Genomic DNA, 23,741 nt, shown 5'->3' on the forward strand with positions numbered 1-23,741 from the left:
TACCATGTCAGTTTTACTAAATTTGGCAGGTTATGAAAGTTTGAACACATTTCTGTGTATATTTATGAGTTATTACAGTTTTGCTAATGAAAATTAATTGCCCTTTGAGCCACAGTTTACCCAAAAGACTTCCTTATCTTAAATTGTTCCATTTGTTTCTTTGCTTATCTTAAATTGTAACAATTATAATACAGCCTTTATATAGAGACTAATATACCATCTACTGTATAACATAAGGATATCATAAGTTACTAAGGGGTACCATGACCATACTGTATATATATATATATATATTGTACCGGCAGGAGGTTGCACACTTTTATACAGGTTATAAGATACTTGGGTTTGTTTTGAAGAAAAGGGGTGGATTTATTTTGTAGGCACATGTTATGGCATCACCAGTCACCTTGTACAACTAAAGACATCACTAAAGATACATTATTTCAGGTAAATGTAGAGGTGAGAAAAAAAAAAATAGCGTTTCAACGGGACGTCTATGGACCAAGAGCTGTTGCATGGACATAATGTTATTTTTATTTTAGGGGCTGAACTATATCCATAAAAAAACATAAGCACAGTTCAAAAGCTAAGAAAGAAGTGGCAGAAACCCATACATTTTCAGTTAGGGGTTTCATAATAAATATTACACTGCACCTCAGACTGAAGCATTGCAGCCCTGCTCAACTGCTGGATGAAAGAAACAGTGGGGTTGCAAATGATTATAATGTGGTGCCGATGCTTTCTCTTTGTTGTTCAGATTTCATGTGGAATTCTAGAAAGGGCTGGTTTTGTCAGGGCTGAAATCCCTCTTGTGTACTGTGTATTTTTATCTACATGATGCTGGCCTCTTTCTATTTGCAGCACATGTTCCCCCTCCCACACTTTCCAGCTACATCTGGAAACAAAGGGCCTAATTCAATTCATGTCATCTTCCGCTGCAGAAACCTGTGGATAGGAATGCCAGGCTTAAGTGAAATTGTCTGTGTAAATGGAAATACTTGGATTCATATGGGCTGGTATAGTAGGATATATAAGGGTACATTCTTCAACAAGGGCTTGTGCCTAGGGCTTTGAAGGAGCAACCCTCAGATGCCTGTATGACAAATTGATTAAAATCATCTCCCCAGACCCATCTCGATAAGAGGAAATTATCCAGTGATTCAGTGTTGGTAAATGAGCCCCAGTAAAACACAAGTGACTTGCAAAAACTGCCAAAAAAATCCTCAGTGTCGGACTGGAGTGTCTGGGGGCCCCACCCCAGCTGCAAACTCTAGTTGGATCCATTGAATGCCACCACTAGGGGTGGGCAAAATTTTTGGCCTTGTTTCGCCCATAGACTTGTATGTCATCTTGCGTCAAATATAAAAAAACGATGCAAGTCAAAAAAAATTTTGCGCGCATCAAAATTTTTTGCAAACTCGTCCGAGCCTAGCAACCACCAAACACCACTGTGCAGTGCTTAACATTTCCTTCCTCTCACAGTTCTGATTGGGGACAGGGGCGATGCCGGCACTTGCAGTTCCATTTGGAGAGTGGGGCCTTGGTCAGCGGTGACCATTGGGCCCACCAGGTTTTTACTGGTGTCGCGCCAGCCCAGTCCAACTCAAAAGTTGAGCACCCCCAAGTGATGGTATTTACTTATCTGAAACCCCAGGTCGGTGCTCCTATCAGGAGAAAGTGCACTGGCCCGGGATTTTCACAGCGAGCACAACGGATTGATCGGCTTCTTCGTTCTTTTCGTGGCTGCGCATGCGCAGTTGAGCGAAAAGCCGAACTTTAATGAAAAAGCTGGCTATTGCATGCGTCTGCCCTGGGAAATTTGAAGAAACAAGAAGCCAGAAGAGGATCGCTCTGTAGTGCTCGCTGAAGGAATCCCCGGACTGGAGCAGTTTTCTGCTGAAAGGAGCGCAGACCCGAGGTACATGTAATCACTTGGGGGTGGCTAACTTTTGGCATCACCAAGTCAATAGACCATAACTTCTTCATAAACAGTTCTTACTGCTGTTGTGATGCTGCTTGTGTATTATACCACATGATCATATGTGTAAGTAGATTTTGGTGTAAAAATGCATAGTTTCCAGTTTCCATACCAAAATCTGCTGTGTGTGCGCACATAGGCCGATGCAGTGGCTGTCAGCTCATATATTGCAAGGAGCAGATAGGTGTGGATCCCATTAGATTAGCTTTTTCTCCACCTGAGATTCTATGCAGGCAGAAAAATAGCTTTGTGTGACATTAGCCTTATACTCCAACATCTATTGTGGTGGCTGAGGAACAATTCAATTGAGGAACAATACAATGGCACCAGATGGCTGTGTCCATAACTAATGGTATTTAAGAAAACCTGCCATGGGTAGGAATTAGAATAAATATATATTATAAGAAATACTGGATTACAGGCAACCAACTGCTAGGCTTTCCTAAGAAGCTTTGCAAAACATTTTCCTTTATTCTTCCCGTCTTGCTTGCTGGCCAAAGACTGAATTGTGGGTTGATGCCAACAGAGCTGGAAACCGGACAGTGTCAGGAGGAAGACGGCTCTTGTTATTGCAAAGAGCCCTCTCGTTTCAGATGGATGTGAAAACGATTTACTAAACAAGAACGATTGAATTACATACACTTTGGAATGGATGTTTTTTTTCTCACTGCAGGATGCTCAGTACCACAACAGGAATCTAAATATCCAGGCTAGAGGCATTGCAACATTTCAGAAAGGAGACAAAGCCAATAAATCAACAAGCTGGACTCCAAAAGACGTACAGAAACAGCACTGCTGATTGAGGTACCAGTATATGTGCACAGTCTGAACAACTATCCCTCTTTGCTCTCCACAACAACAAAGATATCAACAATACAAACAACAAGCAAATGAGCAATACAAAGTATAATGAAAGCAAGAATTAGCAGTAAGAGCCCATAGGTTCCAGTTAATATTTACCTGTACAGGTATGGGACCTGCTATCCAGAATGCTCCGGACCTGAGGCTTTTGTTATAAAGGGATCTTCCTGTAATTTGAATCTCATACCTTACGTCTACTAAAATATCATTTAAACATTAAACCCAATAGGATTATTTTACCACCAATAAGGCTTAATTATATCTTAGTTGGAATCAAGTACAAGCTACTGTTTTTATTATTTTTTATTATTAAAGAGAATAAAACTTTGAAATAGTTGATTAAAATGGAGTCTGTGGGAGACAATCTTCCTGTAAGTCAGAGCTTTCTGGATGATAGGTTTCTGCATAACGTTTCTGGATACTTTATATGTATGTGGATTGTAGAATTGTATTGATAATAATGTACTTATTGGTATTTATTATTGAAATGACTTATTATTGAAATGACTCAGTTTGTTCTACGAATTCATTGCTCTGCTGTACAGGGCTGTACATAAGTATATCGGTGATGATCATCACTGTAGCCATAGGCTAGAGTCCTGTGCGGAACCAATTTGTTAAACCCGAACCCGACCCACAACCCGCTTGGACCAGCTACCCGACCCGCTAGTACCTTATCAGCAACCAGATCCGCGACCGGCTGACCATCAAGAAACAGGAAGTGCGGTCATTGTAAACCGAAAGTGATATCATTAGAAGTTGGAGTGATCCGGAAAAAAAGGAGTAAAATAGGAAGTGCTGTCATTGTAAACCAGAAGTGACATCATTGGAAGTAGGCGTGATCAGAAAAAAAGGCGTAAAACTTGCTATTGAGAAGACCCACGACCCATCAACCCAGAGAACCACGGACCCGCGTCTATACCCGCTCCTGAAACTTCTACCTGCAACCCGCAGGGTACCGCAGGTATTATGCGGGTAACCCACGGCTACCCAGCCCTCTGTAGGACCATAGGCAGTGATTTTGTTGCAAAATTCTACAAAGATTACTAGATAAACTTCTCCAATGGTAATACTTGGTAATCCCTGTAGGAAAGAACACTAAATACTAAGGAAATACATTTCACCTATTTTGGTTAGCGTAATTCACCTATTAACTAAATTACATAAAATGTTTCAGGATACCATTATGGTCCAGGAACAAAGAATCTTCCCCGAGCAGAAGGGCTATTAAGTAAAATGTAAATATGGAAAAGCAGAATTTATTTAACTTTAGTGAAATGAGGTTGAGCCCCCAGATGGGCGAAACCTAATTAACAGGCAGCTGACCATCTGCTTAGAGTCCTGAGGATTGACAAAAAACTGTTATAAAGCATTTTGCCCTTTGTTTGCTTCCTTCCAAATAAATTATGCAAATGTTGATTGTTGGCTAATAATTACCTCCCTTTATTATGGGTTCTGTCTTTAAAATTCCACTTTTAACACATTAAGTACAATGGTATTACATGCAACTTGTTTCATACAAATATAAGTGACTGAAAACCATGATGATTGTTTAAAGGAAAACTATACCCAAAATGAATACTTGAGCAACAGATAGTTTATATCATATTAAGTAGCATACTAAAGAATCTTGCCAAACTGGTATACATATATTTAAGTAAATATTGTCCTTTTACATCTCTTACCTTGAACCACCTATTCATAATGGTCATAATGGCCTCGGAGATCACCTGACCAGAATTTCTCCAACTCTAAAGTTGGCCATAGATGTTGAGATTTTTTAGAAGATCTGATCCTCATCGTGAGACCACGATTTTTTCGGAACGATCGTACGAATTGGACATCACCTAAAAGACCAATTTGCCAGGAAAACAAAGGGGAGCTGCCTGCTTGGCCCTGCAAAAAAGATATATTGCACTGGGACTGACAAAGATTTTTTGACCTGGCGGATCAATTTCCTGACAGATGTCGGCCGAAAAATCGTAAAATGTACAATCATTCGAATCCCACTAACCGCACGATAATTTTGAAGGATTGGTCGGACTTCCCTAAAATCAGTGGTTCGGCAAGAAGAATCATCGCTTCTATGGGGAGCTTTACTGTAACAGGAAGAAGTGTTGAAGCAAAAGACAGAACTCTGTCTGTAAATTGGCTAATGTGACCTAACAAGTATAGTTTCTTTGGTATGTTTGTGTGCACCCTGAATCATACGATCCCAGGGGGTAGCCCTTATTTCTTAAAATGACAATTTTCTATTTATGATTACCCAATGGCACATACTACTAGAAAAATATATCATTAGGAAAATGGTTCATTTACATGAAGCAGGGCTTTACATGTGAGCAGATTTATGCAATATCTTTTTTATAGAGACCTACATTCTTCGAGGGGTATAGTTTTCCTTTAATACTAAACTCTACTTATTGCACTCTTTCCAGGGTTGGACTGGGCAGCCAGGATACTGGGTAAAACTCGAACAGGACAGTAGTGATCTGTGGGTCGGCCGATACCCGCAAGTTTGGGCCAACCTCTCTGCTCCTTTTGTGGGTCATGGGCAGGTTCGGGTTGAGCTTCTGTCTTCCTGTTTAATAAGCTTGCACTTGCCCTGCCCCTTTTGTGACATCACCAGGGGGCAGACTATAAATTGAGGGCGGATGCTGGGTGCAGGTTGAGTTTCTCTCTACCTGCACATCACTACAGGACAGGTATGCTCGGGGAGTTGCGACTGAGGCAAAGGGCCCCGGAGTGGGGCTGGGGCCCTGTGGAGTGGGTGTCCGACACTCCAGTCTGACGCTGACCCTTTCAAGTGTTCTAAGACAAGAGAAAATATATCCCTGCTCTGTATAGCTTACAGTTGGGTAAGTTACAGAAACATTTTTTATGAAAAATAGGGTGCCCCACAAAGATTTTCTTTTGTCCCAAGCCCCAACCCTTCTTACAGCGCTAACAGCAGATCATGCACTCTCCGACACTGCCCCATGTGTAGAGGAGGCATTTATGTTGGAAGAAGTATAAAGTACTCTGCATGGCAGCAGCTTGGACGTCAGCAGATTGAGGATGTAGGGACACACTCCCAGATGTATGAAATAGCTGGCTCAGAAGCAATTACAGCTGAACTGGGAATCTCTATATAAAAATCTGCTTGTGTTACTTCAACAGCCTCTTTGAAGGTGAATGGGCTTTAAAAAAAAAAAAAAAAAAAAGAAAGAAATCCTGGCGAGTTTCCCCTGTCCCAGTTCTATCATCAGTAAATCATCAAGGTTCTTTTAAATGCAGGTTTATTTTATTCATTAAAAGGGAAATGTGCACTAGATAGACAGTAAGTAAAATATGCGCTTCTCGATTTGCTTTTTGTGTTGACAGGGAATCTGCAAGTCTGCGCATCTATACGAATAGGAAACCAGTTGGCTTGGGTCAGAGGCATTCTCCATTTCTTCAGCAGGAAACAGACAATACTATTTGGTCTGCGCTCTGTCTGCCGCCCGTACGTAAAGACAGTGTCGGACTGGCCCACCGGGATACCAGGAAAACTCCCGGTGGGCCCAGGTGTCAGTGGGCCCTCATGCTGCTAAACATTTGGCTTATTTCATGACCATTTATGTATTTCTTTAAGGGGCTTAATAATGGAAAAATAGAGTATAGTATGTAGAGATAAAAGACTAGGAGAATAAAGAGATTGAGTGATGGGAGGAGGAATAATAGTTCGTAAAGTGGGCCCTCAGTTTAAGGTTTTCTGGTGGGCCCCTGGCATCCCAGTCCGACACTGCGTAACGATCTGTTATACGGAAAACCCCAGGTCCCGAGCATTCTGGATAACAGGACCTGTAGTAGCAGCAGCAGTAGTCGTCCTCGTCGTCAGGAAAAGAGAGAATTGTAACATAACAGGCAGACCAAACTGCTATCAATGGCAATTACATTTAAAAATAAATGTAACATCAATAAATAAAAATTAGGGATGGACCGAATCCACTATTTTGAATTCGGATGAATTCCCGAATCCTTCGTGAAGGGTTCCGCCAAATACCGAACCCTTATTTGCATATGCAAATTGGGGTGCAGATGTCCTCCAAAAGTGAGTTTATACTGAACCCGTGCAGCCACTGAGTTCTCACAATTGGACAGCTGGAGCTGCATGAATGCCCCCCATTGTCTCCACTTTCTGTTGTTCCATGTAACACTAGGATTTTGCTCACGACAATAATGGGCCATGACTGTGGCTTGCTGGTAATTTACACACAAAAGTGTTCACCTTCCCCCCTCAAGCCTCTTCTGTCCCAGGCCTGAGGTACCTGAACATAAATGGGTGAGATTAGCAAAAATCTATTTATCGAACAAACTGATCTATTGACACACCAGCTGGGGTCACCACAGTCATCACTTTTAGAGTAAACAGTTCACTCAAATAAATGTTGCCACCTGTCCAGTTTTCACTGAGACAGCCCTGTTTTTAGAAGATCTGTCCAGACTTCCAAATCCAGATAGGGCTTTAAAATGAACGGCGTGGCGATTGGCCAATTGTCAATCATCCCGTCATAACCCCAATATCATGGGCACACCCCTGGACCGTCACCTGTCTAAACAGCCTGCGTCTCTCACCCTCCTGGCAACTGTGCGAGGCTTAGGGAATCAATTGGGATGGAGAGAAAGCAGCCAGCACAGGCATTAAAGATCATTTGATTATTAGATGACAGAATTCAGTTAGTAAGACTGTATTGATTGCCAGCTAAATGCATTTAAAACACACGCATTTGTATCTATTCCTGAAGCAGTAGTCACAGGTTCCTTTTAGCAGTGTACCAAGTCTAGGAGCTACTAGCAATACTGTACAAGCGGATCCATAGCAATCCTGTGTAATTACAGGTATGGGATCCATTATCCAGAAACCAGTTATAGAAAGTCCGAATCACGGAAAGGCCATCTCCCATAGACTCAATTTCATCCAAATGTTCCAAGTTTCTAAAAATAATTTCCTTTTTCTCTGTAATAATAAATCAATAGATTGTACAGGTATGGGACCTGTTATCCAGAATGCTCGGGACCTGGGGTTTTCCAGATAACGGATCTTTCCGTAACTTGGATCTTCATGCCTTAAATCTACTAGAAATTAATTTAAACATGAAATAAACCCAATAGGCTGGTTTTGCTTCCAATAAGGATTAATTATATTTTAGTTGGGATCAAGTACAAGCTACTGTTTTATTATTACAGAGAAAAAGAAAATCATTTTAAAAAATGTGGATTATTTGGATAAAATGGAGTCTATGGGAGACAGCCATTCCGTAATTCGGAACTTTCTGGATATCGGGTTTCCGGATAAGGGATCCTATACCCTGTACTTGATCCAAACCACGATAGAATTAATCCTTATTGGAGGAAAATCCAGATTATTGGTTTTATTTAATGTTTACACGATTTTCTAGTAGACAAGGTATGAAGATCCAAATTACGGAAAGATACTTCATCAGGAAAACCCCAGCTCCCGAGCATTCTTCATAAAGTCCCATACCTGTACAAAACTGCCCCCCTGATAAAAGGACATTTTCAATATAGTTGCCCAATACCCGCAGTGTAATTTGAGGCCAATACCTCTCCAAACAAACATTTGGAGAACATGAACATCTATGGTTTCTGGAAACAGATTTGACAAAAAAAAAAGTTTTTCAATGGAATAAAAATGAGGCTTGTCAGATCCTGTGGGACTCCCCATGGGTATCATGCGGATCATTTATAGAGGACTACATCCTAATACAGTTCTTGCCCAATGGGAGTTTTCCAATATACATACCTGATAACTGTTCCAGTTAGCGCACAGACTTGGTCGATTTCAGCAGTATCAGTTATCAGTCCCTTCCCCTTAATCCGCACAAGTTATCTGATTTTAGACCGTGGAGAAAATGTAATTCATTTATGCCATAAGCAGGGCCATGTGCTTGGATAAAGTAAGAAGTAACAGCAATCACCACTTCATTGCTGGTGCAATCCATTGTTTATTTGACACACAGAGCAGAACAATGTTTCAGGGGGTCTTCACCACCCATCACCATGGAGGGACGAAGGGAGGTGTAGACCCCTGAAATGTTGTTCTACTCTGTGTGTCAAATAAACAATGAAGTGGTGGGTGCTGTGACTTACTTTAGACAAGCACATTGTGATGACGTGGCAAAGTACTATAAAAGGTAGTGCTCCCCAAAATATTTGCATCTCTGGATTATAAACAGAACCACGTCACGCAAGGTGTCTTCTCCGCTGGCAGATCTATGCTGGGGCAGAAAACATCAATCCGATTCCTATTTTCCAACATCACTGTGCACGGATAGGCACAGCATTGGTCGATGTTTACAGACGGGGTGGATTTGGACATGAAGATAAATGATCATTATTTATATAGCGCCATTGTTTCCTATAGAGCTTTACAGAGTAAAGGAATACAAACACAAGACCAAATGGTTTACATATACAGACAATGGGTTTAAAATTACAATTGGATATTGTTGAGAGACAGGGTGAGGGCCTTGCTTGTGAAAGCTTACATTCTAAAAAAGACACTTTAGTGTTTCTAAGTTGAAATTTAAGGCTAGTATTGGCTTTGCTCCTTTTCAGCCAGTTTAATTTTTTCAGGCTTGAGAGAAGCTGATCTGATCTGTCCCCCATTTCCTCTGATCTAAATGAGATCTACTTTCATGTGGGCACACTCCACAGGGGTCGGCCCAAATACTCAAAAGCAGGCATTTTCAGGCTGACCTCTGCTCCAGTGCATGTGACTGCATGCAAGCGGAAGCAGTTCAAATGAATAGCTGGGGCAGGGAGTGGATCCGCTTCTTTCAGCCTTAAAAAAATACACTGGCTGAGAGAAGCACAGCCAATAGTCTGTTGGCCCAAGACTGAACGTGAAGCTTTAAGTGTTACAGTGTAGTTAAAATGTAAAAAGTCTTTCCCTGGCTTATTAAAAAAAATTAGTGTTTGACACACTGGGGCTCAAACAATGACTGTAATAATATACAACTGTAAAGAGAAAATAGTGGCAAATAGAATGTGACACTTGGCATAGTGTCAGAATCGTGTGTATTAATGGTATGTGTCAACAAAAGCAACCGCATTCAGCTCAGTTGCTTTTGGCATATCTGCTTCATGAAAGGCAGCACTGTAATCCATTGATACCATTCGGAAGCACAATACAGAAAAAAAAACTCCATTCCATTTTCCAAGCCCTAATGCACATGGAATGCTTTAAACTTTTCTTGTGTAAAACACAAAAGAGATCTTCATGCTTTGAATGAATGAAAATACCATAGCTTTATATCTGTCTGTATTTTCATAAAGCTCCATAAAATGCCCTTCAGAATGCACCTACCTTATGGTATGTTAAGGTGGCCACACACAGGGAGGGAGATCCGCAATCTCTCCCTGATATGCCCACAAGTGGGCGATATCGGGCTGATCTGGTCATGGGCCCTTAGGGCCCAACGATCGGATCAGAATGGAGGCCAAATGGGCAGTCGGATCACAGGATCGAATCAACGAAAAGATGCAGCCGACTGGATTTATTAGCCTGTCCAATCGGCATCTGGCCAACTTTCGGCCAGATATCGATCGGGGACGCCCGTCGGATCGTCCCACACACGGGCCAATAAGCTGCCACTTGGTCTGTCAACAGCTTTTATCGGCCGTGTATGGGGGCCTTTACACTTCTACTCCCTGTTAATGTTGCCAGATCTGTTCTTATGTACATACATGATCAAAGTTGTCCAGGCCCAATATAAGGATAGGGACAGAAGGGGTTGAATTCAGGCCCTACTGCAAGCTGTAACCTCCTCCTTTATTCATGTCTGAAATCCTTTTGTCGGCTCCAGCGCAAACACACTTGGTGAATTTCAGAGCAAAATGCTCATGTTTCTTTGCCAAAATCTGCAGAGTGTGTTCACATTGGAGCAGAGACATGGATGTGAATGAAGAAGGAGGATACAGCTTGCAGTAATGGGAATGAAAGCAGCCAGTGGATTTCATCAGGCTGATTTTGGCCCTTAGAAGCTTCCTTGTTTCCACTGGATGTGGTATTTCTCCCATCAATTTTTATAACCTTTATGGTCAGTTCCTGTACCCCGTCCTCGGTACTGGCAATCAATTGAAAGTCTAGTTAATGGAACAGACCAGGTAGGCGCAGAACTTTGCTGCAAAAAATCCTTTTATTGACACTACATGTTTCAAGCAGAAATGCCCTTTGTCAAGTGTTTTTGGCCTTGTCTGGCCTTAGCCTTAAGCAGCAACTGATCAAATGTTTGGAAGTAAAAGAGAATAAAGCTGACCATACATATGGAGATCTGCTCATTTTGCGAGGTCTCCAAATGAGCGGATCTCTCTCCGATATGCCCACCTTCATGTGGCCGAAATCGGCCTGATCTGATCGTTGGTCCCTAGGGCAAAAACTGGAGATCAAAACGAGGACTGATTCAACTAATCTATCCAACGGGATGTATAAACCTGACTTTAAGCCAGATATCGATCGGGGAAGCCCGTCTGAGGGCCCCATACTGCTCAATAATCTGCTGACGAAATCTGTAGGCATCTTAAATATGCCCGTGTATGGGGCTCTTACTTAATATGCCTCTGCTGCAACAAAAAAAGATGTTATCCCTTCAATTCAGCAAGAAAAACCATAACAGGTCATTATAAAGTGCCATAAACAAACACTTATAAAACAGAATACAGGTATAGGACCTATTATCTGGAATGCTTGGGATCTGAAGATTTCCAAGACTGGGGACACTGAACCTTGAGGCCATTAAACCAATTAAAAAAAAAAATACACAGATTTATGTTCTGCTTGAAAAAGTATGAATGAAAAATGGCATTGCTATATTTCAGATCTTTCTGGATTATAGGTTTATGGATGATCCCACATCTGTAATTGGATTGTTCATTGATCCCTCAAAGCTACAGATGAGGTTTCAGCTACAGCACAGCATTCTTTAATGGGGTATTTTGCAAGGAAATATTAAACGGATCCACACATTTAGCAAGACAATTAACAATATTTAGCAAAACTCCCTTTGAGACAATCAGGCAAATTGGAAGTATGACAAAAGCGCTCCCAGTCAGGGGTAAACCTATGTGACTCAAATTGACACAGAATACTTCTTTTTACAGAGGATTACTTCTTTTTGGTCCATCTCTCACTCTCTCCTGTTTGTCAGATCAAGGACTGTATAGGTTCATTGCTGCAAGGTGGGGAGGTTCTGTGCATCAGACATGCAGGTGAGACAATGGTTTCAGTGAATTGATCCCATTATACTCTGCATCATGTCAATTCTAGTGTTTCATTGTTTTAAATGTTTAAACTTGCTACATTTGTTTTTCTTTAGCACTTGAAGTGCATTCATTATACAGTTCAATAAAATAGTGGGAAGCCTGCCTTCTGAACTTATAAAAATGCACTTTGTTGCGCTTAAAAATTTGCACACAAACAAAATATTTGATTTTTGACATGATTAGCATGTCACGTGCCTTTCAAAAAACTCATTCTACAAGTTAAAATTGTTCTCTCAAAAAGGACCAGTAACATCAAAAAATTAGATTGTTTTAAGTAATAAAAATATAATGCAGTGTTGCCCTGCACTATTAAAACTGCTGTGTTTGCTTCAGAAACATTACTATTGTTTATATAAATAAGCTGCTGTGTAGCCATGGGGGCAGCTATTCAAAGGAGAAAAGGCTCAAGTTACACAGCAGATAGCAGATAAGCTCTGTAGAACATAATGCTATCTGTTATCCATTATTTATCCTGTGCCATATAGCCGTTTTTCAATTTCCGCCATTGCTACTCAGCAGCTTGTTTATATGAACTATAATAGTGTTTCTACAGCAAACACGTCAGTTTTACCATTGCAGGGCAACACTACATGATATTTTCATTACTTTAAAACATTTTCAGTTTTTGGTGTTACTGTTCCTTTAAAGGAGATATTTTATGTAAAAACAAGAACGTACCGGTGAGTTTTACTCTTTTAGATTGTGCTTGAAAAAGTTGCGTTTCTGGTTACTTTATTGAAAATTTCTGCAAAAACCCTACTAGTCCTGCCCATCCGTTCCACTCCTGTTGCCTCCCTTCCCAGGCTGTGCAGGGGAGCCGACAGAACTTACCACCCTGCACTGTAGGATAGAAACCAATCAGCAGCTAGGCTGACCTGATAGGGAACCGACAGCTGGGCAGCGTCATACTGGGGAAGCTGTGGTGAGCATATCGGAGAGAGATCCGCTCGTTTGGCGACATCGCCAAACAAGTGGATCTCTCCATGTATGGCCACCTTTACACAGGATTTTGAATACCTCCTCAAACCCAGATTGACAATACCTCCTTACATAAAGTACATCACCAGAGTAGGACAGATTTGTGATGCTGCTACAGGTATGGAGAATGCTCGGGACCTGGGGCTTTGCAGATAATGGATCTTTTTGTAATATGGATCTTCATACTTGAAATCTACTAGCAAATCATGAAAACATTAAATAAACACAATAGGCTCGTTCGGCTTTTAAAAAGGATTAATTATATCTTAGTTTGGATCGTGCACAAGGTATGGTTTATTATTACAGAGAAAAAGGAAATCATTTTTAAAAATGTGCATTATTTGGATTAAATGGAGTCTATGGGAGTCTATTCCGTAATTTGGAACTTTCTGGATAATGGGTTTCCGGATAACAAATTCCATAATGTACTGATAAAACCAATGCTCAAATGGATAGTTTCTAAATACCCGAACTCTTGTCATACAAGGGTTAAAAAAAGCTTCAATACAGCATGAGAAGCTGCAGAATAGTTTTTAGAACTCTTCATCAAAATGCTTTGTTACAGATAAAATGAAAGAAACAATATGCAGTGCCCTACTTTCCATCATTATCCCAAAAACCTCATACAATGTAAATGGAAGCCTCAGGGGTCAACACCTGGCCTGAAGGGATGACAACATTGCTCCATTTAACAAGGTAGTTTTATCAAGGGCGCAAAATGCAGCCTGGACCGTAGATTGACAGAAGGCCCAAGGCAAAATATACTTAGTATAAAAATAACTTAGCATATAGTATTATTACGCTTAATACATATTATTGTGGCTGTCATTTGTTATTAACTTCCTCTCCCAGTATGCCTTCACTTTTTAGTATGTGGTTCAATAGCTGAAGAGTTATAAATTCAGTATCACAGATTTGTGTTCTATGTTCTCAAGCAGGGACCACTTGTTGCATTACCTGCATGGCTTGAAGGTTCTTTTTCTTCCAAATCTTCTTGCATTGTCTGCAGCTTCATCTTCTCCGTTTCTTTCTTGCATTGCCCAGCCCTTGTGTTTATCCAACCTTCTGCTCCCACCCTTCTTGCACTGCCTCTTGCATTTTTTTCTCCCTAGCCCTACTGCACGGACTTCTCCCCAGTCAGCCTACGTGATTGTGCCCTCAAAGAATAAAAAATTAAACCCCCCCCCCATGAAAAACACAATCTTACTTATATGTAATTTCCAACTCTGTACTCGATACAGGAATGGAACACCAGTTCCTGAGAATTCTGGATAAGAGATCTTTCCGTAATTTGGATCTTCATACATTAAGTCTACAAGAAAATCATGTAAACTTTAAATAAACCCAATAGGCTGGTTTTGCTTCCAATAAGAATTAATTATATCTTAGTTGGGATCAAGCACAAGGCACGGTTTTAATTTTACAGAGAAAAGATAATAAAAATTTGGATTATTTGGATAAAATTGAGTCTATGGGAGACGGACTATTCCCTTTTTCTCTGTAATAATAAGACAGTAGCTTGTACTTGATCCAAACTAAGATATACTTAATCCTTATTGGAAGCAAAACCAGCCTATTGGGTTTATTTAATTTTTACATGATGTTCTAGTAGACTTAAGGTATGAAGATCGAAATAACAGAAAGATCCGGAAAACACCATGTCCCGAGCATTCTGGATAACAGGTCCCATACCTGCAATTCTTTCTACAGGGACTGAACAAGTCTTTTCATGTTTGTTTGTTGAAAACTTTCCCAGATTGAACCTAAATGATCGTTATTACCCACAATGAGACTCTGCAGAACCAGGAGAGGGTGCCAATAAAATACAGGTATGGGATCTTTTATCCAGAACGCTCGGGACCTGGGGCTTTCTGTATAATGGGTCTTTCCATAATTTGGATCTTCACACCTTAAGTCTACTAGAAAATCATGTAAACATTAAATAAACCCAAGAGGCTGGTTTTGCTTCCAATAAGAATTAATTATATCTTAGTTGGGATCAAGCACAAGGTACTGTTTTATTATTACAGAGAAAAAGGATAATAAAAATTTGGATTATTTGGATAAAATTGAGTCTATGGGAGACGGGCATTCCGTAATTTGGAGCTTGCTGGATAATGTGTATCTGGATAACACATCCGGTACCCGTATGAGAAGCTCACAATCCTTTATGAAGAAAGGAAATCTAATGAGAATAGTAAGAAGTGCAGAGACTTACCTTGGTGAGTCATAGTGACTGTTTCTTCCTTGGAGTTGTTATTGTAGATGACAACAGCGGAGGCATTATGGGATGCAGCACGCAGGATCTTCTCCTTAAACGTACAGTTCCCTCGCTGCAGAAGTGCTATCCAATGCTTCGTGTTGGGCGGGACGTTGAAACGTGTTTGAGGATCACAGCCAAGTCGATCGGCCGCTAGAGACACAAAGAGCAAACATATTCATTTAGGGCAACACAAAAAGACTTTCAATATCCACCATCTACACAAGAGGCATATTCTACTTAAGGGAGAAGCAATGTCTAAAATCCCTTTATTATCTTAAAGATGAATGCCTTATAAATGCTATCGATTTCCTACTATTTTATTAAATGGAAAGGATGAATGGGAAACATGACATTAGCATAATCCTTTTTTTAATGTATCGCTAAAAACATCCCGCAACCCTTTGCAGAGATTGTTCAAGTGATAATATTTTATTATATAAATATTATATGCCGGTCTAGCATCTGTAAATAAAATATTTATTGGAATAAACCAGCATTTTCTCTGCCTATGCACAGAAGGTATTCCACTGTGCTCAGTACAGATGAGCTGGAATATTTTATGGAAAAGTGGCCCTTTAAAGAAGAATTTAACACTTACCAAAAAAAAAAAACCACTACCCCCCACTGCACGTAAACCCCCCTCCTTCCTCCCCCCAGCCTAACTGCCCCGCCCAGGGAAATGCCCCTAACTTTTTACTTACCCCTCGGGGCAGATTCAGGCATCAGGATTCACCGAAGCCATCTTCTGGGTCTTCATGTCTTCTTCTGGTGCTTCTACAATTTCCAGCCATTTCGGCACATGCGCAGTCATCACAAACCGGTAAATTGCTTTAACTGCGCATGAGCCGATTTGCCGGTCTCAGTTTACCGAAGACCTGGAAGATGGCTGTGGTGAACTCCGATGCCTGAATCTGCACCGACGGGTACGTAAAAGGTTAGGGGCATTTCCCTAGGGGGGGGGCACTTAGGCTGGGGGGAGGAGGGATGGGGGTTTACGTGGGGTGGGGGTAGGGTTTTTTTGAATTCTCCTTTCAGTCCAATTGATCAACTAAAGCTCCCCATACACGGGCCAATATAAGCTGCTGAGAGACGGCTGCTTATTGGGTAGTGTATGGGGGCCCTCTGACGGGCTTCCCCCGATAGATATGTGGCTGAAAATTGGCCAGATGTTGTCCGGCCCAGTTTAAAAATCCCATTGCATGGAGGACCACATTGGTTCGTTGATGAGGTCCTCGGTCCAACCGCCCATATTCTTGTCGTTATGATCCGAACATAGGTCCCTAAGGCCCACGATCAGATCAGCCGAATATCACCCGCCTCATGATGGGCACATAGGGGAGAGATCCACTCGTTTGGCAACTAAAGGAGCAGATCTCTGCATGTATGGCCACCTTTAGACAGAGAAAAAGTCTCCTAAAACACGACTATATAAACAGCCTTCTCCAGTGTCAGACTGGGATGCCAGGGGCCCACCAGAAAACCTTAAACGGACTTACTATTATTACTATTATTCCTCCTCTTCTCAATCTCTTTATTCTCCTAGTCTTTTATCTCTACATACTATACTCTATTCTTCCATTAAGCCCCTTAAAGAAATACAGAAATGGTCATGAAATAATAGGGATGCACCGAATCCAGGATTCGGTTCGGGATTCGGCCAGGATTCATCGTTTTTCAGCAGGATTCGGACGAATCCTTCTGCCTGGCCGAACCAAATCCGAACCCGAATTTGCATATGAAAATTAGGGGTGGGGAGGGAAATCATGTGACTTTTTGTCACAAAACAAGGAAGTAAAAATGTTTTCCCCTTCGCACCCCTAATTTGCATATGCAAATGAGGGTTCAAATTCGGTTCGGCCGAATCCTTCACAAAGGATTCGGGGGTTCGGCCGAATCCAAAATAGTGGATTCGGTGCATCCCTATGAGATAAGCCAAATGTTTAGCAGCATGAGGGCACACTGACACCTGGGCCCACCGGGAGTTTTCCTGGTATCCCTGTGGGCCAGTCCGACAGTGGCCTTCTCAGTTCTTCCAGCCAGTTCAACGACTATTGACTAAAGAAACATGAGAACAAAATGTCTAAAAACGACTTTATAATTATATCTTGGTGCCAATGATATACAGTGAAGAAAGCTTCCCCCCCCTTTTTTTAGCATGTCCTTCAGTAGTGATTACAAAGAATTAGATGTTACTGGAAGAAATGACAAAGAACAGATTTACTTAAAATTTAATGTGTGGTTAGGCTCAGTTAGCTATGCAAATTTGCAAAGGAAATACCCTTGCTTTTCTATTCAGGCAACTATTTATCAGAAAATATTCCACAACCTAAAGCCATTAGCTTGAATATGGGTACGGACTGTACTTTTGTACAACATAAATGGATATTATCACAGCTGCAACCCCTAAAGGGATATGCTCAACACAAAATGACTTCTTTTGTTTCTTTTTACATCTTATAAGCAGACAGCAACAGTGCTGTGTGTGTTCTTCCACACAATATAGATTTTTCTATAAATTACATATAAAATTCTGATCACTTAGTATATTAACACAGGCAGGGAAGACGCATTACACACCCTGTGAATGCTAGACTTCACAAAGGCTACAGTAGGCTTGTGGGTATTCTTATTTTTCCTACAGCTGAGGAGGCAAAAGAAAATGTCGCTGGGCTGCCTTAAAGGTCATGGCACATGGGGTGGTTTGGGGAATTTTGGCACATTAAAGGAAAACTATACCCCTTAAATAATGTAGGTCTCTATAAAAATATAACAACTCATATGTAAAACTTAATGTACTTAATGTAAACAAACCATTTTCATAATAATATACTTTTTTAGAAGTATGTGCCATAAGGGCCGCCCCCTGGGATCGTATACGATTCACTGTGCATTCACCACAGTTCTGTCTTTTGCTTCCACACTTCTTCCTGTTACAGGTAGAGCTGCACTATTTCTGGTCAGGTGATCTCTGAGGCAGCACACAGACCATCACAAAATGGTGGATCAAGGCAAGAGATGTTAAAGGGAATTATTTACATAAATATATATTCCAGTTTGGCAAGACTTTTATTTATTACTAGTTCAAGTTTCTATACGCAGTATTATGCATTAGTTTACAAAAATAATTAAAAGTTAGTACAGAAACCCTGGTACTGGTAAATTTAAATTTTTACCCCTGGTAAAACTTTTGATAGGCTAGGAGTTTAATAGAAGGAAAGGAAATAAAGAAGAAGAAAAGGAGGGAAATTGAGAAGGTAGAGTAAATAGCTGAGGCAGCATTTAATACAATCAGATTTATAAAGGACCTCTATAAAGGTTAACCATTTCTGTTATCCATGCATGTTACATTTAATCCCTTAATTGACAGTCTCCTTGTCCACTGGCTTCTTCTTTAGTATATTTTTCTAGTTTCTAGATTTAAAATCGAGCTCAGTTAGCCAGTCGAGCAGAGGTAGGGATGTTTCCTGTTTCCTATTAGAGATTCATTTTGTAGTATCTGCAGGGTCCAGATAGTGAGGAATTTAGAGGGCAGCCCTAAGCAATTTTTTAATGTGTTTATTTTTAAAAAATATTTTAAAATGTTGAATTATAAGCCTTCCTATCTTAGATTGCAACTGAAAATCCGTGGTCAACATCCTCAGTAGACAAAAAGCAGATTAACTGTGATGTTTCCATCTTGATTTCCAAATCAGCTGCCTCGGATCATTAAAGGGGTAGTCAGTCCACCATTAAGTTCACGTTTAATGTGTTATAGAAATTACACTTTTCAGGTGTTTTTTTTTTTTTTTTCTTCTAGAGTTTTTGAATTATTTGCATTCCTTTTTCTGAAGTTAATTCAAGGGGGAATTAAGCCCTCACACCCAGACAAACTGTTACAATGACAAGCTTGCTCAAAACTGTAAATGATTTAAAAACAAAAACACAAAAAAATGGAGACCACTTGACTTATAAGCTTAAGAAAAAAACAAAGAAAGTACATTCTGAGGCAATGCAGCCATACTGTGATCATTTACCAACACAGAGTAAGAGCATGTCTAGACATCATGCCGCACTCTCAGCCAACAATGAAAATGAATGAAAGTAAATATTCAGCAAATTTCGACTCTGAACATTTTTAATTATTTACAGCAAGATTATTTATTTTTAAAGGTTCCTGTACTTACATTTCTTGGTAAGTCAAATTGGCGAAAAAGCTCTATCCATTATTAAAGATATTTTAGTGACTGTTGTTTGAAGCTTGGCAGATAATCTCTGCTTTCAAAATCTTGGCATATCTATTTAAAAAGCTGCCAGAGAACCCTTAAGCTTAAGTAGCACCATATTTATACACACATATTCATTAGCACAGGCACGTGGACTTAGAACCTGGAGCTCAGCTACTGCTTCTTCTGCTGCTGCTGCACATCGACACTCTCTAGTGTTGCTTTTCTTTTCAGGCACAAGCTTAATATGAACCTGTTCATCACAAATTTACCAAATAATCTTAATTTTTCATGCAAACCTTAATTGTGAGCTACGACTCTGTGGTATGTGACTGAAAGAAATATTCTTGCTGATGGCATGAAATTAGGAGGTTTTAATGGTTTTTCCTAAGCAGGCGGTAAGCTTGGTGCTCTAAAATGAAACGTAAACAATTTAAAGGGGTTCACCTTCCAACACTTTTTTCAGCTCAGTTAGTTTCAGATAGTTCACCAAAAATAAAGACTTTTTTTAATTGCTTTTCATTTTCTATTTGTGACCTGGGAGAGAGAGATTTGTCACCTGCGAGTTTTAAAAAGTGAGTTTCAGTGACAAGGCGATTGTATTTTTGCAAGCAAAGATTTCAGACAACTTTGGCTTCTGAGCGATTTGCATCCCATAGTGCACAATGGTGCAGTCCGACACTGCATTTATTCATACTTTTTGAAGAAACAGGTAACGTTTATTAGGGGTTTCTGTGTTATGTGGGCCTCTATCAAATTTTGGTTAGGAAGCCGGAATTCCTCTTTAAAACAGAAACTATGAATGGAGAGTTTATGTTTAAATGGAAAGCAACTGAAAAAAAAAATCTTTATTTCTGGTGAACAATTTAAAAACAGTTGAACTGAAAAAAAGGTGTTTGAAAGGTGAACAACCCCTTTAATAATGCAGACACAATCCCTGGGCACAGCCTTCTAATATACAATGGTTGTTTCCAGTTTGCCTTGTGCCAAGCTCCAGTTGTTTTAGCAATTATTAATAGTCTCATGCTTTATTAATGTAGCCTGACGTGCCTGGATTGACACAGGAAAGCCAAATCATACAAATCAATGTCACACATACACGACTGATATCTGCCCAAAAGTTAGTCAGATATAAATTGGACTGGTTTAAAAATCCTGCCGGAGCAAGGACTAAAGCTGGCCATAGATGTAAAGATTTTAAAAAGATCCGATCGTCATCGTGAGACCACGATCGTACGAATTGACCATCAACTAAAAAGACCATTTGCCAGGAAAACAAAGGGTAGCTGCCGGTTTGTCCCTGCAAACATAGATAGATTACACTGGGCTCAATAAAGATTTTTTTAACCTGGCCGATCAATTTTCTGACAGATGGCCGAAAAATCGTAAGATCGATCGTTCGAATCCCACTAACCGCACAATAATTTCGAAGGATTGGTCGGACTTCGCTAAAATCGGCCGTTCGGCAAGAAGAATCGTTGCGTCTATGGGGAGCTTTACCCTAGTGTAATGCAGTAATCTGTAATTACAGAAAGCAGAAGTGATAAGGATTTACAAACACTCAATGGCCATTATCTGAATGCAGACACACGGCATCTGTCAGCAGTCTGTAAAGCAATGTTTGTGCCTCCAGGCATCACTTGAGTCCACAATTAGATCTGTTTCTAGGATGAAGCTGTCTCGCTCAGAGCACAGAAACAAATCACCATCACAGACACCACACATAGTGCTAACTGCATATGCAATGACTTCACAATTGTAAAATATATTAAAGCCTACAGAGGGAAGAGGCACTGCAATAAATATCTGAATATAATTATACAAAGCCCCCATGCACAGGTAGGGTTGCCACCAGGCTGGTATTTTACCGGCCTGGCCGGTAAAAATGATGCTTGATCCAAATGTTATTAATAGGGAAAAATTATAGATGTATAGGAAGGCCGGTATTTTTTTCTGGAAAAGGTGGCAACCCTATGCACAGGCAGAAATAAGCTAGCAACATTGGGACCTCCAACGGCCTTCGCCATTTGATATCCGGCCAGATGTCGTTTGGGCGGGTTTAAAAATCCTGTTGGATTGAGGACTACATCGGTTCGTTGATGAGGTCCTCAATCCGACCACCCATATTCTACTCATTGGGATCCGATTGTTGGGCCCTAGGGCCAATGATCGGATCAGCCAGATATTGTCAACCTCAAGGTGAGCAGATCTCCCTATGTATGGCCAGCTTAATCTGTGTTAAAGGGGTTTCCACCTTTGCGTTAACTTTTAGTATGATGTAGATATGTAGATGTGATATTCTGAGACAGGTTGCAATTGCTTTAAATTTTTTATTATATGTGTTTTTTGACTTATTTCGTTTTTTATTCAGCAGCCCTTCAATTTGCAATTGGAAAGCTGCTTAGAATTGGCCATTCTAGAACATACTATGACTTAACGTAAAGGTGAACCACCCCTTTTAATATCTGTATTCATTCTTCAATCCCCCCCAGGAGTGAATTGCAATTGATGCCCATAAATAGTCTGGCATTTCAATAGCCCTTTGAGGATGCCAAGATTGAACAGACATTTTCCTAAGAATGTGGGCCCACCAAAAGTTTTTAAGTAGCAAATCCTTTATTATAATAAATTACACGTAGCCTACATGCCCATAAATGCGGCATGAGACACTTTTCAGAGTATTTCATTGCAGTTGATCCACATGGTAGCCACAAGGCACCCAAGAGAAGCCCTAAACCAGCTAAAACCTCCTGGTTTATTTCCTTGGAGAGCACAGCACGGTTGATTCAGAACAATTTCGCAGGCCTAGAAAGTGCACAACTCATTTATAACTAGGATTTGCTTTACTGCTGAAAACAAATTTATAAGAACATTTCTGGTTGAGATCAAGGGAAGAAAAAGAACTGGTTATTAAAAGAAAAAATAAATAACAGTACAGGCATGGGATCCGTCACTTCTACAGATTATTGCCCAGTGTTTGTAAATTAGCCTCTCTCCAAACTGCAGACAAGAATTTGTATTTGTTATTGTGATTTTTTTTTTTTTTTTTTGAGTCAGATTTTGCATTGGTGAGGCTGGTTATGGTGCACACTGGAGAGTTGCTTTTTACAGCTCTTTATGCCAACATTATTAAGGATGATTCCATCCTGAGCCAGACTGCTGGAGGTTACAAAGATGCTTTGTACCCTCTAGAATAAGAATATTGTACTTGCTTTTTCATTTCTCCTCCAGGCAGAACTGTCAAATATGAATGCAAATAACCTGTGAGAAGGCGACAAACAATTTTTACAAATAAGCCATGGCAAAGCTGAAAACAGCAGGGATCCAACTCTATTCCGTACCGTCTCCATGTGAACTTCAGGAAAGGAAAAGGCACTTCTTGGAGTCCCTTGGATTCGACTTTAAGAGGAGAAATCAAATTAAAAATCTACCTTAAAGGGATTCCGCCATGATGTAGTTTTTATTCCTAAATTACACTGTTTAAACTGCAAATAATTGACTCTACGATATAAAATTTCATTCCTGAACCAGCAAGTGCATTTTTTTTTAGTTGTAATATTGGTGTGTAGGCAGCCATCTCAGGTCATTTTGCCTGGCCATGTGCTTTCAGAAAGAACCAGCACTTTAGGATGAAACTGCTTTCTGACAGGATGTTGTTTCTCCTACTTAATGTAGCTGAATGTGTCGCGGTGGGACCTGGATTTTACTATTGAGTGCTGTTCTTAGATCTACCCGGCAGTTGTTAACTTGTGTTAGTGAGCTGCTATCTGGTTACCTTCCCATTGTTTTGTGGTTTGGCTACTGGGGGGGGGTGATATCACTCCAACCTGAAGGACAGCAGTAAAGAGTGACTGAAGTTTATCAGAGCACAAGTCAAATGACTGGGGGCAGCTGGGAAAGTGATAATATGTCTAGCCAAATGTCAGATTTCAAAATTAAATATAAATATATCAGTTTGCTCTTTTGAGAAATGGATTTCAGTACAGAATTCTGCTTGAGCAGATGCAGATGATGTGTTTTGGAAAAAAAAATTTCCCATGACAGTATCCCTTTACTTCCAATGTTACATCAGCCCTATGCAATAGAAGTATTGTGGCACTAAGCCGCCAAGTAGCTTGTGCTGGTTATGTCACCTGCATAGAAACACTGGATT

At 40.4% G+C, this 23,741-nt stretch overlaps 1 protein-coding gene across 2 annotated transcripts in view; it reads right to left on the bottom strand.

Annotated features, from left to right (window-relative positions):
• The window catches only part of rnf130.L (ring finger protein 130 L homeolog), a 142,854-nt gene that overhangs the window by 71,161 nt on the left and 47,952 nt on the right, over positions 1-23,741 (bottom strand). For both annotated transcript variants that reach the window (XM_018252002.2, XM_018252001.2), the window contains exon 2: positions 15,342-15,536. In XM_018252002.2, the coding sequence (XP_018107491.1) occupies positions 15,342-15,536 (195 nt within the window). The remainder of the gene's footprint in view (positions 1-15,341; positions 15,537-23,741) is intronic.

This window comes from Xenopus laevis, chromosome 3L (assembly GCF_017654675.1).
Source record: "Xenopus laevis strain J_2021 chromosome 3L, Xenopus_laevis_v10.1, whole genome shotgun sequence".
NCBI lineage: Eukaryota > Metazoa > Chordata > Amphibia > Anura > Pipidae > Xenopus > Xenopus laevis.